This window comes from Gorilla gorilla, chromosome 18, assembly GCF_029281585.2.
Source record: "Gorilla gorilla gorilla isolate KB3781 chromosome 18, NHGRI_mGorGor1-v2.1_pri, whole genome shotgun sequence".
Lineage (NCBI taxonomy): Eukaryota > Metazoa > Chordata > Mammalia > Primates > Hominidae > Gorilla > Gorilla gorilla.
The window spans coordinates 104764734-104782035 of record NC_073242.2 but is presented as its reverse complement, the minus strand read 5'-3'; the positions used below and the strand labels follow the sequence as shown (position 1 = coordinate 104782035).

Below are 17302 nucleotides of genomic sequence, written 5' to 3'. Positions count from 1 at the left end.
ATATGAGCTTCTTTCCATTTTCCTCTTCTGTTCTTCTAATTTAAAGAAAAGAAAAAGCTGTTCATTTGTTTCATCATACCAAATTTCTAACGCCTGAACATGCAAACATGACCATGTTGCCTATAACCTCCCAGTGACTGAGGCAGGATTTCAAACAGATTTATCACATCTCCCTGCCTCCAGTTTCAGGTATCGTTTGAATTTCTGGAAAAGACAAGAATATGCAACAAAAAAGTTCCACCCACTTCTTGTTTACTTGGTGCTCTATATGACCTGAATATATAGTAAGTATTTATAGAGTCAAATCAATATATTAAGTAAATGAAACTCTTAATAGACAGAATTAAATAGTATAAGTCTTTCCTCTCAATTTCAAAATCCTTTAATTACAAGGCACCTTTTACCCAAGACAAACACCAATTTTCAAGTCAGCTGAAGCTGTGTGTGACACTGTGAAGCCAAGAGGCACCTTTAACAGAAAGAACCCAGAGCCACTGGCTTCACAGCAGGCTGAACTCGTTGAACAGGGTCACCTCTGTCCTACTCACCTCTGACTGTCCTCCAGCATCTTCACTGCCTCCTTCAAGTTTTTTCCCATTTCAGCTAACGTGGGGTCTGCTATCTGGGGAAAAAAAAAAAAAAAGAAAGAAAGAAATTTTAATAATCCTCTATTACCTCTACAACACAATTCACCCAGAAAAATTAAGTGCATAATTTCTTCTGGATTTACTGTGAAATACATGATTTTAAAACCTGCAATAGTACAAAAGTATAACAGAAAAAGTAAAAGTCTTCCAGCCCCACTTCCTAGAGGAAGCTGCTGTTTTTATTTTTATTTTTTGAGATGGAGTCTTACTCTGTTGCCCAGACTAGAGTGCAATGGCACGACCTTGCTCACTGCAACCTCTGCCTCCTGGGTTCAAGTGATTCTCTTGCCTCAGCCTCCCAAGTAGCTGGGATTACAGGCACACACCACCATGCCCAGCTAATTTTTATATTTTTAGTAGAGACGGGGGCTTCCACCATGTTGGCCATGCTAGTCTCGAACTCTTGACCTCAAGTGATCTGCCCGCCTTAGCTTCCCAAAGTGCTGGGATTGCAGGTGTGAGCCACCGTGCCTGGCCTCCTTAAGTTCCTTTTGAATTTTAGTGCCATGTGTACACCTATCTCCCATCCAAAAAGTAAACAAAATAGAATTTAAATTTTTCTGCAGAATTATAATTTTTTCACCATTCATTCTGGGAAGAACCACGTGAGGCCAAAACCAAGGACCCTACCCTTCTTCACTTGGTACCACCTTCCCACTTGACAAGTTACAAGTCCCATGGGGGTAACCACAAGGTCCCCTCAGCCTGGCCATTGTACACAGCCCCAGGGTACTGGCAACGCATGACCTACACTCCAAGGCAACTGGACAACTTGGTCTTTGGTAAGATCACTTATGATAACAAAGTGAGTCAGCTTCGCTTCAGACAAGCCATGTGGCAGTGATACAAAGACACGCTATTTTGACAAATATTATTTTTGAGACAGTCACTCTGTTACACAGACTGGGGTACAGTGGTTTGATCGTGGCTCACTGCAGCCTTGACCTCCAGGGATCAAGTGATCCTCCCACCTCAGCCTCCTGAGTACCTGGGAATACAAGTGCTCGCCACCATGCCTGGCTAATTTTCAAAATTTTTTTGTAGATACAAGGTCTCATTATGCCGCACAGGCTGGTCTCAAACTCCTGAGCTCAAGTTATCCTTCTGCTGGGATTACAGGCTGAGCCACTGTGCCCGAACTTTTTGCAGAATTAAAACATACACATTCATTTTCCTTTCTCTATTCTTAATCTCTGTAGTTATTTTTAGGGAGAAAATTCTTGTTGACTTCAATCTCTATGTAGTATGAGTTGTGTTATAACAATAAATTATATATTATATTACATATAATATCATATATAAGTTATAGCTCTTTTGTTCCCCTCTTACTCTTCTAAGTGTGCTGCTTAAAGGAAGAGCTGTGTTTACCTTTTCCTATTGCTCACTGTATATCTAGCAATATCTTACAGCATGGCATACAATACGTACGTATTTAAAACTGCATTGCCTCCTCAAAATTGTTTTTAAGAAATTCCACTCCATTTATCAACATAAGATTCAGAAATTGTTACATTCTAGAAGGGACCTAAGGGATCTAGTCCAGGGATTTTCCAGCTGTGTTCTCCTGAGCCTTAAGGTCCCTGGGAGGACTCTGAGAAGGAAGGGTTAGGTAAGCAGTTGGGGCTTCTAACTCCCTAGCAGATCAGCTCTGTTTTGTATAACAGGGTTTTGAGTAAAGTTTTTATTTGTAAAAAGTTTCATTGAATGATAAAGGGGATATCACCACCGACCCCACAGAAATACAAACTACCATCAAAGAATACTATAAACATCTCTACGCAAATAAACTAGAAAATCTAGAAGAAATGGATAAATTCCTCGACACATACACCCTCCCAAGACTAAACCAGGAAGAAGCTGAATCTCTGAATAGACCAATAACAGGCTCTGAAATTGTGGCAATAATTAAGAGCTTACCAACCAAAAAAAGTCCAGGACCAGATGGATTCACAGCCGAATTCTACCAGAGGTAAAAGGAGGAGCTGGTACCATTCCTTCTGAAACTATTCCAATCAATAGAAAAAGAGGAAATCCTTCCTAACTCATTTTATGAGGCCAGCATTATTCTGATACCAAAGCCTGGCAGAGACACAACAAAAAAAGAGAATTTTAGACCAATATCCGTGATGAACATCGATGCAAAAATCCTCAATAAAACACTGGCAAACCGAATCCAGCAGCACACGAAAAAGCTTATCCACCATCATCAAGTGGGCTTCATCCCTGGGATGCAAGGCTGGTTCAACATATGCAAATCAACAAATGTAATCCAGCATATAAACAGAACCAACAACAAAAAGCATACGATTATATCAATAGATGCAGAAAGGCCTTTGACAAAATTCAACAACCCTTCATGCTAAAAACTCTCAATAAATTGGGTATTGATGGACCGTATCTCAAAATAATAAGAGCTATTTATGACAAACCCACAGCCAATATCATACTGAATGGGCAAAAACTGGAAGCATTCCCTTTGAAAACTGGCACAAGACAGGGATGCCCTCTCTCACCACTCCTATTCAACACAGTGTTGGAAGTTCTGGCCAGGGCAATGAGGCAGGAGAAGGAAATAAAGGGTATTCAATTAGGAAAAGAGGAAGTCAAATTGTTCGTTTGCAGATGACATGATTGCATATCTAGAAAACCCCATCGTCTCAGCCCAAAATCTCCTTAAACTGATAGGCAACTTCAGCAAAGTCTCAGGATACAGAATCAATGTACAAAAATCACAAGCATTCTTATACACCAATAACAGACAAACGGAGAGCCAAATCATGAGTGAACTCCCATTCACAATTGCTTCAAAGAGAATAAAATACCTAGGAATCCAGCTTACAAGGGATGTGAAGGGCCTCTTCAAGGAAAACTACAAACCACTGCTCAATGAAATAAAAGAGGATACAAACAAATGGAAGAACTTTCCATGCTCATGGGTAGGAAGAATTAATATTGTGAAAACGGCCACACTGCCCAAGGTAATTTATAGATTCAATGCCATCCCCAATATAGATTCAATGCCATCCCCATCAAGCTACCAATGACTTTCTTCACAGAATTGGAAAAAACTACTTTAAAGTTCATATGGAACCAAAAAAGAGCCCGCATTGCCAAGTCACTCCTAAGCCAGAAAAACAAAGCTGGAGGCATCACGCTACCTGGCTTCAAACTATACTACAAGGCTACAGTAACCAAAACAGCATGGTACTGGTACCAATACAGAGATATAGACCAATGGAACAGAATAGAGCCCTCAGAAACAATGCCGCATATTACAACTATCTGATCTTTGACAAACCTGACAAAAACAAGAAATGGGGAAAGGATTCCCTATTTAATAAATGGTGCTGGGAAAACTGGCTAGCCATATGTAGAAAGCTGAAACTGGATCCCTTCCTTACATCTTATACAAAAATTAATTCAAGATGGATTAAAGACTTAAACATTAGACCTAAAACCATAAAAACCCTAGAAGAAAACTTAGGCCTTACCATTCAGGACACAGGCATGGGCAAGGACTTCATGTCTAAAACACCAAAAGCAATGGCAACAAAAGCCAAAATTGACAAATGGGATCTCATTAAACTAAAGAGCTTCTGCACAGCAAAAGAAACCACCATCAGAGTGAACAGGCAACCTACAGAATGGGAGAAAATTTTTGCAATCTACTCACCTGACAAAGGGCTAATATCCAGAATCTACAAAGAACTCAAACACATTTACAAGAAAAAAAACAAACAACCCCATCAAAAAGTGGGCGAAGGATATGAACAGACACTTCTCAAAAGAAGACATTTATGCAGCCAAAAGACACATGAAAAAATGCTCATCATTACTGGCCATCAGAGAATGCAAATCAAAACCACAATGAGATACCATCTCACACCAGTTAGAATGGCAATCATTAAAAGGTCAGGAAACAACAGGTACTGGAGAGGATGTGGAGAAATAGGAACACTTTTACACTGTTGGCGGGACTCTAAACTAGTTCAACCATTGTGGAAGTCAGTGTGGCGATTCCTCAGGGATCTAGAACTAGAAATACCATTTGATCCAGCCATCCCATTACTGGGTATATACCCAAAGGATTATAAATCATGCCGCTATAAAGACACATGCACACGTATGTTTATTGTGGCACTATTCACAATAGCAAAGACTTGGAACCAACCCAAATGTCCATCAATGATAGACTGGATTAAGAAAATGTGGCACATATACACCATGGAATACTATGCAGCCACAAAAAATGGTGAGTTCATGTCCTCTGTAGGGACATGGATGAAGCTTGAAACCATCATTCTCAGCAAACTGTCTCAAGGACAAAACAACAAACACCGCATGTTCTTACTCATAGGTGGGAATTGAACAATGAGACTAAATGGACACAGGAAGGGGAACATCATACACTGTTGCTTGTTGTGGGATGGGGGGAGGGAGGAGGGATAGCATTAGGAGATATACCTAACGCTAAATGAAGAGTTAATGGGTGTGGCACACCAACATGGCACATGTATACATATGTAACAAACCTGCACGTTGTGCACACGTACCCTAAAACTTAAAAAGTATACTTTTAAAAAATTTTTTTTAAAAATTAAAAAAAAAAGTGTCATTGAAAAGAAGAAAAAAAATTCTTTTGAAGGCCAAGGCAGAAGAATCACTTGAGGCCAGGAGTTTCAGATCAGCTTGGGCAACATAGTGAGAAATAAATTAGCTGGGTGTGGTGGTGCACCCCTGTAGTCCTAGCTACTTGGGAGGCAGAGGTAGGAGGATCACTTGAGCCTGGGAGTTTGAGGCTACAGTAAGCTATGATTGTGTCACTGCACTCCAGCCTGGAACAGAGTAAAACCCTGTCTCAAAAAAAAAAAAAAAAAAAAAAAAAAGTATAGCATAAAAACGTCTGATTCTGGTCTAACATTTTGGAGGTGAGGAAACTAAGATGCAGAGAGGTTAAGCGACTTGCCTATGGTCATGGAGCTGATAAATGACAATGAGGTGCCAAAACCTGGGGTCCCTGACTCTTGTTTCTGACCTCTATTATATCACACTGGCTCCCACAAGGGCTTACAAGGTAATCATTTAGCCACGACCAAATTTTTAGATAAAATAGACAAATTTTAAAACAAGTGTTTTCAATAAAATTCACCACTTTAACTATGAGAAGGCTCAGAAAGCACTCGAAAAAGGCCTCAGTGCTGACAGTGAGGAGAATGAGGAATATGATGGTCAAGAGAATTTATCTTCACCCCTGAGTCAGCTGGTGATGCTCCTGATGATCCTCACTGCTGTGACACTCCCATGTGTCCCCTACCACCTAGCCAAATGATAAGATAAACAGTTTGGCTTGATTCACACCTTCATGCTCCCAACGACCATCCTGTCTGAAACATCCTCATGACTTTTATCTATCTCTCGCCTAGCACCTATTCAATTACAAGTCAATAATTCCAGGAAGCCTTTACAGATAAAGCCACTTTTGCTCTTTCCCATCCCCTCTAATGATACTGATGCCTTTTTTCCTAAACCAAAAAATCTAGATTTGTTGCTTAACAATGTTGGTTGTATTTATGGGGACAATGGGACAGAATGCTTGCAGTTGTTGTGGCTGCCATTTATCCTCATGATTCCTTACACCCTTTACTGTGAATTGTTTTATAGATGTGCTTTCCAGTATAAACGTGCTCTCCAATTAGATTACAAGCTTCTTGAAGGCAAGGATTCAGACTCCTACTAATTTTGACTTCTCTTTAGACCACGGGTCTAAAGTTAGCTCAATTCTCCAATTGTCACATTAACCTGAAAATCCCTTAGGAAGGCATGCCAGAGTGGATATCAACATACTGTTCTCTAAGTGCAACACAGCTATTTCTTTCAACAGAATTATAATGAATATTTCCGTTAAGAATAGATAAAATATGCCAGGTGTGGTGGCTCATGCCTGTAATCCCAGCACTTTGAGAGGTCAAGCCAGGAGGATCAGTTGAGTCCGGGAGTTTGAGATGAGCCTGGGCAACATGGCAAAACCTCGTCTCTACAAAAAAATACAAAAAAAGTAAGCTGGGCATGGTAGTGCATGCCTGTGCTCTCAGCTACTCAGGAGGCTGAGGCAAGAGGACTGCTTGAGCCCAGGAGGTCAAGGTTACAGTGAGACAAGATTGTGCCACTGCCTGGGTGACAGAGCAACAACTTGTCTCAAAAAAAAAAAAAAAAAAAAAATAGACAAAATACAGCTTAGGCAATATGACAAAACCCCATATCTGCAAAAAATACAAAAATCAGCCAGGCGTGGTGGTGCATGCCTGTAGTCCCAACTACTTGGGAGGTTTAGGTGGGATGATCACTTGAGCCTGGGAGGTTGAGGCTCTGGTGGTGAGCCATGATCACACCACTGCACTCCAGCCTGGTCAACAGAGTGAGAACCTGTCTCGACAACAACAAATACACACACACACACACACATATCTAAATACATATATAATACATATATATACACACAAAATAGTTTAGAAGCCGCATTGTGTGAACATGCATTTATAAACACTAAAATCCCATGTAATGACAAGCTGCTTAAACTGAAAGGCAGGAGGGAAATGCAGATTCGCAATCCCCAGGTGAATCTCTGACTCTGGAGTGCACACGCAGTTTACGTAAATGTAAACTGGCTTATGTTTAAATTGTTCTTGCTGGCCGGGCGCAGTGGCTCACGCCTATAATCCCAGCACGTTGGGAGGCCGAGGTGGACGGATCACCTGAGGCCCAGGAGTTCGAGACCAGCTTGGCCAACATGGCAAAATCCCGTCTCTACTAAAAATACAAAAATTAGCTGGGCATGGTCACGTATGCCTGTAGTCCTAGGTACTTGGAAGGCTGAGGCAGGAGAATCGCTTGAACCCAGAAGGTAGAGGCTGCAGTGAGCTGAAATTGCGACACTGCACTTCAGCCTTGGCGCCAGAGCAAGACTGTCTCAAAAAATTAAATAAAAATAAATAAATCGTTCTTGCTCTTCAGGGAGTAAGCCCAGGGGGGAGTGGGTGGGTAGGAAAAGCATCACTGATAGTTAAGTTTGGGTGAATAAATGTGAACAATGACTCCAATGCCATAGACCCTCACGTGTTTGTTGCATTAATTGGATAATTCAAAATATAAAGTATTATCCAGTTTCAGGATAATATTAAGATCTAAACCAATGAATGCTCTATGAAAAGTTGTAGATTAACTGATCCCTTAAAACTAAAAACAGCGTCTTCATAAGCTTCTACTGAGGGCAGCTACCACTTCCTTCATCACATTTCTTATCCTCAATAGCTGTGGGCAATGTCAAAATAGCTGTATGATCAACATTAATAAACAACACCAGGGCAACAGCCAGACACAAACCTAAATGAAGAATTAAATTGTATAAAGATGTATAAAGATGTCTATTAGTTAGTACATAGGAAACTGATAATGTTGGCAGAAAAAAAAAACAGGCCAGGCGCAGTGGCTCACACCTGTAATCCCAGCACTTTGGGAGGCCAAGGTTGGCGGATCACCTGAGGCCAGGTGCTTGAGACCAGCCTGGCCAACATAGCAAAACCCCGTCTCTACTAAAAATACAGAAATTAGCCAGGCGTGGTGGGGGGTGCCTGTAATCCCAGCTATTCGGGAGACTGAGGCAGGAGAACTGCTTGAACCTGGGAGGCGGAGGCTGCAGTGAGCAGAGATGGTACCACTGCACTCCAGCCTAGGCGACAGCAAAATTCCATCTCAAAAAACAAAAACAAAAAACAAAGGAAAAACAGTATTCTATGTCAAGTTCCTGGGAAGAATGTCAAATAATTTCTGAATCCCTTAGCACTGAGTGCAGGGTCAGACACAGAGTAAGCATTCAATCAGATTTATGATCCTTATAATTACTAATACTTACTGGGTTGCTTACTATATTCCAGGCATTGTGCTAATAATTAACGCCTCTACACACATTACTTCCTCACAAGCCCCAAATCATAGTACATTTTAGAGCCAGAACTTAAAACTAAGTAAAATTCTAGGACCAGTGCTCTTAACCACTGGGCAATACTGCTTCTCAATTTTATCAAGTAAGTAAATGAAGCAACTCAACACTTTAAAAAAGCTTGTACTCAAAAATCATATTTAGAACTAAGGTTTAATTTTAAAGATTATCCTTGCTTGATTAATGTTTTCACCTGGGAAGAAAGTGACTCTTTACAGGGAAAATTTCTACTTTACAACAGTCTCAACTAGATGGCCGTAAACTCATCATCCAGATCAGGGCATTTTTTTTTTTTTTTCCTTTTTCCACCAACTCTTAAACCCAAGCATTTTTAAGGGTGAAAGCATGGCCAGGCATGGTGGCTCACACCTGTAAAACCAGCACTTTGGGAGGCCAAAGCGGGGCAGATCACCCGATGTCAAGAGTCTGAGACCAGCCTGGCCAACATGGTGAAACCCCGTCTCTACTAAAACTACAAATATTAGCTGGGCGTGGCGGTGTGCGCCTGTAGTCCCAGCTACTCAGGAGGCTGAGGCACAAGAATCACTTGAACCTGGGAGGTGGAGAATGCAGTTAGCCAAGAATGCGCCACTGCACTCTAGCCTGGGCAGCAGAGCAAGACTCTGTCTCAAACAAAAATCCCAAAACCAAAAAAAGTGCAACAAAGCATTTACAGAGTGGGTATATCTACGTGCACATTTTCTGATAGATACTAATTGCTGAGAATTTAGACACAGTTTTACCTCTCTACAAATTCATAAATTATATTTCAAGTACAGTTAATTCTGTTGTATAAATGAAGTGGGTTCAATATTTTTGCTACAATTTTATCTAACACAGTTGCATGATAGGTATGATTTAATTCTCCTTTCCTAAGAAGAACCATTCAAAAAACAACAACAACAACAACAACAAAAAAAAAACAAGAAAACCAGGCCCACTCGGGGTCACTGGTGAATTCTACCAGACATTTAGGGAAGAAGTAACAGGTCCTCTATACAAACTGTTCCAGAAACTAAGGGAGAGAATACTGCCCCCCATTCCGTGAGCCAGCATTACTCTGATACCAAAGCCAGACCGAGAAAAGCCGCTGGCCGGGCGCGGTGGCTCACGCCTGCAATCCCAGCACTTTGGGAGGCCGAGGTGGGAGGATCACGTGAGCCCCAGAGTTTGAGACCAGCCCGGGCAACATGGCAAGACTCCGTCTCTAAAAAACCAAAAAATTAGCTGGGCGTGGAGGCACAGTCCTGTAGTCCCAGGTGCTCAGGGGGCCGAGGGTGGAGGACCGCTTGAGCCCAGGAGGTTGAGGCTGCAGTGAGCTGAGATCACGCCACTGCCCTCTAGCCTGGGTGACAGAGCAAGACCCTGTCTCAAAAAAAAAAAAAAAAAAAAAACTACAGATAATCTCTGCAAAGAGAATCCAGTAATATGTGAGTATAACATACGACTCGGCAAGATCTATCCTGGGAACACGAGGCTGGCTGAAAATGACTCGGTGTAACTCGCTGTGTGGACACACAGAGGAACCACGGAGCGAAAGCATCTGAGAAATTCGGCCCCCACTGTGAGAAAGCCTCCGCAGACCAGGAACAGGGAGAACATCCTCGCCAATGAGCGTGCTTACCGCTGTGTGAGGGGAGACGTCCCCCAGGACTGGGAACGAGGACGGCACACAAACCAGCAGGGCTCACTCAAGGCTGGCCGTGGTCTGCCCTGACATCCACCACAACACCCTGCGGGTTCCAGGCTGTGCAGCGGGCAAGAGAAAGGAAGTAACATACACAGAGAGGTGAAAAGGAAGTAACGTACACAGAGGGGTGAAAAGGAAGACGACAAACGGACCCACTGACAGACATGGGCTGTCCACGCAGAAAACCCCAAAGAGCCGACAGAGAGCTTTGAGATCTAGTAAGTGTGTTTCATAAAGATGCAAAACACAAGGTCAATAAATTCTATATGCTACCAACGAACAACTGGAAACGGGAACCTTAAAAGCACCGTTGACAACAGGAAACCATCAGGAAACACCCAGAAGTCTCACAACATTCACATCAAGCGTACACGGAAAGCTACAAAAATCCTGCCAAGAGACACGGACGGCGCCTGTGGACTGGGCCTCCCGCGGCTATGAAGACGGCAGCTGGGCCCACAGGGATCCATTCACTCAGTGAGATCTCACTCAAAAGTTCAGATTTTTTGTTTTTGTTTTGGAAATGGAGTTTCGCTCTCGTTGCCCAGGCTGGAGTGCAGTGGCGCGATCTTGGCTCACTGCAACCTCCACCTCCCCAGTAGCTGGGATTACAGGCGTGTGCCACCATCCCTGGCTTTTTTTTTTTTTTTTTTTTTTGAGACAGAGTCTCGTTCTGTCGCCCAGGGTGGAGTACGGTGGCGCGATCTCAGCTCACCGCAAGCTCCGCCTTCCGGGTTCACGTCATTCTCCTGCCTCAGCCTCCCAAGTAGCTGGGACTACAGGTGCCTGTCATCACGCACAGCTAATTTTTTGTATTTTTAGTAGAGACGGGGTTTCACCGTGTTAGCCAGGATGGTCTCGATCTCCTGACCTCGTGATCCACCCGCCTTGGCCTCCCAAAGTGCTGGGATGACAGGCGTGAGCCACCGCGCCCAGCCAGAAGGAGCTTATTCTTATGTGTTTTCATACAAAGGCAAAGAAACCAGAATAGCCAACGTAGCGCGGGACAGAAGCAGTGAGAAGCTCAGCACAGGATGGCAAAAGTGACCACATCGCTCCAGCGTGCACCACGGGAGGCTGGTGGGGGCCACGGTCCACGTGGTCACGGGACCAGCGCTCACCACCACGTCACAGTCCAACACACGTTCCCACAGGATGGCCGAGCAAGGACGGGCTGAGTCTAAGATTCACACACAGGCAGCCCAACACCAGAATGGCCCCGACAGTTCCCCACGGCGCCCAAGTCGGAGGCTTCTCACCGCAGCCAGCTCTGCCGCGGGAACGGACAGACGCGTGCAGCAGTGAGACGGAGGAAGGTTCCGGAACAGAGCCCGCACACGGCACAGTCACGACGCCGAGGCAACGCTGCGGCCTGCAAAGCTGGTGTTGGGACAGTCGGACACCCGGACACCCACATACCACAAGGGGAACCTCAATCCGAGCTTCACACCCCACAGGGAAGGTTACTCAAGCGGACCCCAGACCAAAACGCAAAACATCGCAGAGGAAAATCTTTGTGGCTTCGGATTCAGGAATGAATTCTTAGATATGACACCAAAAACACCGCTGAAAAATAACCAGTCAGTGTCTCCTCCTCCAAATTCAGAACATCTCTGAGACACCACGTGAAGAGGGGGTGAAAACCTACATCACAAACTAGGAAAAAGGTGAACACTTCGCAAATAAAGGGTTTGTATCCTGAAGACACGAAGAACCCTCACACTCCGTGAGAAAGCAACCAGCCCATGGCCTCTCGGGGCCTCCGAGGCTGGAAGGCCGAAGTGGGGGCTGGAATGGCCACGGGCCCTGCAGCCTGCCCAGCAGGTGCCAGCCGTGGGATAAGGACAGACGTCGTTGGCGAAACACGTCTTGACTCGGCCTCCCCGTGCTGGGCCTGATGTGTGAAGCCTCGCGCCCAGGATCACAGAACCCCACGCGGGGGACAACGGGCGGGGGGCTCCCGGGTCCCGCCACTGAGCTGCGGTAAACAGGGTGCCGCAGGGAGACTGCACCGAGGCCCGGCCCCGTCGTCGGCTGTCCTTACCTCACCGGCCCCGTGTCAGGTCTCACCCCCACCGCCGTGTCCGCGCACCCCACCTGACTGGCCCCACATCCCCTGGCTGCACACACACCCGTCCCCCCACTCACCCGTTCCCCCACTCACCCGTCCTCCCACTCACCCGTCCTTCCAGGGCTCTCCCGCGGTCTCCTCGGCCACCAGGATGTCGTACTCCTCGGCCGCATACTTCTCCCAGTCCGAGAGCTCGGGGCCGCCGCTGTCACCGTCCTGGAGGAAGCACACGGGTTACGCACATGGCGTGGCACGGCCCAGCGCGCGTGCCCGCTGCACTCACCCTGCGCAGGGAGATCTGCTCTTTCTGCTCGTGGTCGAGGTACTTCTCGATGTTGAAGAAGGTGTCGAAGACGACGTTGGCCAGCTCGCAGCGCTTCAGGTCCTGCAGCGTGATCTTCCCTGCGAGGAGGGGAGTGCGTCCAAGGCGCGTGAGCCCGGCCTCACCTTTGGGGCCTGAGTGTGGGGTGCGTGCATCCTGTCACACGTGCTTAAGGACGCGGCACGAAGCTCCAGGCTCTCACGCCACGTGTTTGACGTGAAAGGCGGACACACGAGTGTCCTGGTTCTGGGTGGGGACTGAGGCGTGGGAGGCCATGACGCGGAGGCGGCTAGGGGCCACTGATGCCCCAAGGACGCGTGGACTGGGACGTGGCGCAGGGAGGCGTGGCCAGCAGGGGCGCCCCTGGATCTGAAATTACAGAGAACGGAGCTCCCCGTGCAGGCAGAGGCCAGAGTGTGTCCCGGGGACACTGAGCAGCAGGAGGAGCCCCACGGCCAGGGAGGGGCAGGGCTGCAGGGCGGTGCCCGGGCCTCAGAGCCATCTCCAAAGTGAAAGTCCCAGAGCTGAATTCTGAGATGCAGAAGAAAGCCAGGCGGCATGGACGGTGGGGCTCCCCTTTGCCTTAGAGGGCACGGGGGTGGGTGGGAGGAGCTGGGTCGATGGTGCGGAGGGAACAGGGCTGAGAAGAGAAGCGGGGTGGGGGTGAGAGGGGAGGAGCCGGGGTGGGGGTGAGAGGGGAGGAGCCGGGGTGGGGGTGAGAGGGGAGGAGCCGGGGTGGGGGTGAGAGGGGAGGAGCGGGGGGGAGAGGGGAGGAGCCGGAGGGGGGAGAGGGGAGGAGCCGGGGGTGTGAGAGGGGAGGAGCCGGGGGGGGTGAGAGGGGAGGAGCCGGGGGGGTGAGAGGGGAGGAGCCGGGGGGGTGGGGGTGAGAGAGGAGGAGACGGGGGGTGGGGGTGAGAGGGGAGGAGACGGGGTTGGTGGGGGTGAGAGGGGAGGAGACGGGGGGGTGGGGGTGAGAGGGGAGGAGACGGGGGGGTGGGGGTGAGAGGGGAGGAGACGGAGGGTGGGGGTGAGAGGGGAGGAGACGGGGGGGGGTGAGAGGGGAGGAGACGGGGGGGGGGTGAGAGGGGAGGAGCGGGGGGGGGGGTGAGAGCGGAGGACCGCCTTGAGCGACAACAGCACGAACGTGGTAACTGCTCCCTCAGCCCAGTGCTGACATCCCCAGTGAGCTCCGGCCCTAGGTTCTCCAGGTCACCCTCGGGGGGTGTTGACGCCCCGAATAGGAGGTTCTTGCGGCCCTTTCCCAGTGTCCCCTGGCAGCAGGGACAGCGCCTCACAGGGACGTCCCTTCACCCTGGGCCGTCCTCCCTCCCGTCCGTCCCTCACCCTGGGCCGTCCTCCCTCCCGTCCGTCCCCTCTCCCTGGGCCGTCCTCCCTCCCGTCCGTCCCCTCACCCTGGGCCGTCCTCCCTCCCGTCCGTCCCTTCACCCTGGGCCGTCCTCTCGCCCGTCCGTCCCTTCACCCTGGGCCGTCCTCTCGCCCGTCCGTCCCTTCACCCTGGGCCGTCCTCTCGCCCGTCCGTCCCCTCACCCTGGGCCGTGCCCTCACGGGGCATCACCTTCAGTCCTCGGCTTGACCAGGTCCAGCATCTGGCAGAGGCAGTCCTGGGAGGGCAGGGCCTCGATGGCCATGCTGTCCAGCCTTCGGCACTGCTCCTCGTAGAAGTACTCGAGCTCGAACATGGACAGGGCGCCGTCCCCGTCCAGGTCCATGCAGCGGAACCAGTACTCGATGCTGCGGCACAGCGAACTCTGTCAGCCCCTGCCCTGGGCCCTCCCAGCCCGTGACCTGCAGCCCCTGGGGCAGCCCCCCACCGGGCGCGCACACGTTCCCCCTGTGCCTTGCAGCCCCCACCGGGCACGCACGCGTCCCCGTCCCCTGCAGCCCCCACCGGGCACGCACGCGTCCCCGTCCCCTGCAGCCCCCACAGGGCGCACACGCGTCCCTGTCCCCTGCAGCCCCCACCGGGCGTGCACGCGTCCCCCTGTGCCGTGCAGCCCCCAGCAGGCGTGCAGGCATCCGCCTGGGGACACATGTCACATGGGCGGCTCCCGGCCCCTCCACCGGGACAAACGCACGCCGCAGCAGGAACCCACCTGGTCGGTGTTTTTTTGTCTTCCTCAGAGATCAAAAACCAGACAAAGTCGGCATAGCTGATCTTCCCCTCCTTCTGCACTTTTCTGCCTCTAGATCCAAAGCCAGGATGGAGAGACGATGATGCATGTCAGGGAGAGCTTCACAGAAACGGAGCCCCTGCCCACGCGCCTTGGTGAGGGGAGCCCCCCGGGCCCGGCCGTCCTCCTGCCCCTCCTCCTGCCCCTCCAGGGAGGAGGTGGAGGCCCCATGGCCAGAGGGTTTCCCCCAGATCCAGGTGGGGTCAGGAGTGCACCTTCGTTACTGCTCACTCAGGCCCAGCGCCCGACAAGAACCCCCGACCTGGGGCCTGGGCCACCCCCTTCCTCAGACCTCACGTGACAGAGTCTTGTGCCACCCCCCCACTAGGGTTTCACGTGACAGAGACACGTGCCCCCCTCCTCAGGGCCTGGGGTGACAGCCACTCGCTGTGGGGACACGAAAAGCTCATGTCAGGCAACGATGAGGAGAGGGACCCGGGTCCTCACAGGGGCAATGGCTGCCGTCAGGCGCCTGAGCCGTACGTACTGTGTGACTGCTCCTGAGAAGATCCTGTCGATCATCTTGGTAGAAATGGCTGGAAAGGAATGGGGTTGATGGGCAGCCCGCACCGTGCCTCGGCCCCAACGTCACCACCCCCCAGAGCCGAGACTGGATGCGGTGGGGACCGAAAAGCTGAGAGGAGGCCTGGGTCTGGGAGAGCCCCGGGGCCCCGATGCCCCTGCACGGCCCCTCCTGGGTGCCCGCCACGCTTTCCCGTCAAGCAGAGCCAAGTCCAGTGTGAAATCCACAGAGCGCAAAGCTGACCGCGGCTCCAAGACCGACTTGTAAAGAGCAGAATATTCAGGCCTCAAAGGTTCAGCTTTCAGACGGAGAGAGAGACCTCGAGTGTGATCACGGAAACAAACACGTTTCAACCAAAGCTTCACTAACGAGAGGCGGGAGTGAAACCTCACTAACAGGAGGCGACAGTGAGACCTCAGCAACAGGAGGCCGGAGTGAAACCTCAGCAACAGGAGGCGGGAGTGCTACCTCAGCAACAGGAGGCGGGAGGGAGACCTCACCAACAGGAGGCGGGAGGGAGACCTCACCAACGAGAGGCGGGAGTGAAACCTCACCAACGAGAGGCGGGAGGGAGACCTCACTAACGAGAGGCGGGAGTGAAACCTCACCAACAGGAGGCGGGAGGGAGACCTCACTAACGAGAGGCGGGAGTGAAAGCACCGTCGCCGTCAGCTCGGGCCGCCACGAGAAGGTCCCGCAGCCTGGGCGGCCATCCCTGCGGTCACCGGTGTCCCTGGGACGCATGAGCCAAGGTGCCCCCCTCTTCAGGCCGCAGTGCGGGAGAAACAGCGCAGCCTGGCCGCACACGGCATCCTGCCCTGGGACCGAGAGTGAGCTCCATCCAGAGGAACGCGGAAAGCTGGGGCCGCGCCGGGGGTTCACAGGGACAGTGAGCGCCTGGTTCTGGGCCGATTCCCAGCTGTGCAGGTGCTGGCTCAGGCCACACGGGCCGGCGCTGTGGAGCTGTGCTCTCATCGTGGCTAGGTAGGGGCCCAGGGCGCAGGTGGCTCCCTGAACTGAGCGCAGGACAAATCCAGGGAATGCTACGTCTGCTCAGGTGCATGTCCGACGCAGGGATCTACTGCAGCCACGCGACCCACGACCAGCCCCGGGAGACGCAGACGGGTGCAGCTCACATTCGGGGAACCAGGCATATATGAGTCGACCACACACAACAGATGCCACCGTAATTCGGAAACAGTCTTGGTCATATGCTTTTTTTGAGGTAAAAAGCACACTTAGGCCGGGCGCGGTGGCTCACGCCTGTAATCCCAGCACTTTGGGAGACCGAGGCGGGCGGATCACGAGGTCAGGAGATCGAGACCATCCTGGCTAACACGGTGAAACCCCGTCTCTACTAAAAATACAAAAAATTAGCCGGGCGTGGTAGTGGGCGCCTGTAGTCCCAGCTACTCGGGAGGCTGAGGCAGGAGAATGGCGTGAACCCGGGAGGTGGAGCTTGCAGTGAGCCGAGATCGCGCCACTGCACTCCAGCCTGGGCGACAAAGCAAGACTCCGTCTCAAAAAAAAAAAGCACACTTAAAGGAATCCTTTAGAAAACTCCAGCCCCACAGGCCACAGGTCGCTTTGAGTTCCTGCAAGTGTGGATGACTCTTAGAAGGGCCGGGAGGCGGTGGCTGCTGTGAGGACACCTGGGCGGCACCAGCTCCCGCGGAGGTATTTGAACGACCTCTAAGCCTGGGACTCCACCTAGTCCGGGATTGGATGGAAACTGCTCCAGGCCTTGGGGGCTGCAACCTGGAGCTCCTGAGGGAAGGCGTGTGGTCTGCCCGCCCTTGCTCGGGTGTTAACAAGGAAGCCCCACAGCGCTGCTGGCCCTCGGGCCAGGAGCTTCAGGACC

General features: G+C 50.3%; 1 protein-coding gene across 3 annotated transcripts in view; it reads right to left on the bottom strand.

Moving 5' to 3' along the window:
* Positions 1–548: 548 nt before the first annotated feature.
* LOC115930163 (serine/threonine-protein phosphatase 2A regulatory subunit B'' subunit beta-like) overlaps positions 549–17302 on the bottom strand; it is a 58005-nt gene continuing 41251 nt past the window's right edge. Inside the window, exons 8-14 of one of the 3 annotated variants that reach the window (XM_055366513.1) lie at positions 15406–15454; positions 14841–14930; positions 14303–14478; positions 12688–12806; positions 12514–12620; positions 10268–10390; positions 550–622 (exon numbers count right to left, since the gene is read on the bottom strand). In XM_055366513.1, coding sequence (XP_055222488.1) covers positions 619–622; positions 10268–10390; positions 12514–12620; positions 12688–12806; positions 14303–14478; positions 14841–14930; positions 15406–15454 — 668 coding nt within the window. In that variant the 3' untranslated portion in view covers positions 550–618. Of the gene's footprint in view, positions 623–2578; positions 2727–10267; positions 10391–12513; positions 12621–12687; positions 12807–14302; positions 14479–14840; positions 14931–15405; positions 15455–17302 lie in introns of those variants that run through there. The other 2 variants (XM_055366515.1, XM_055366514.2) reach the window with 2 other exon arrangements.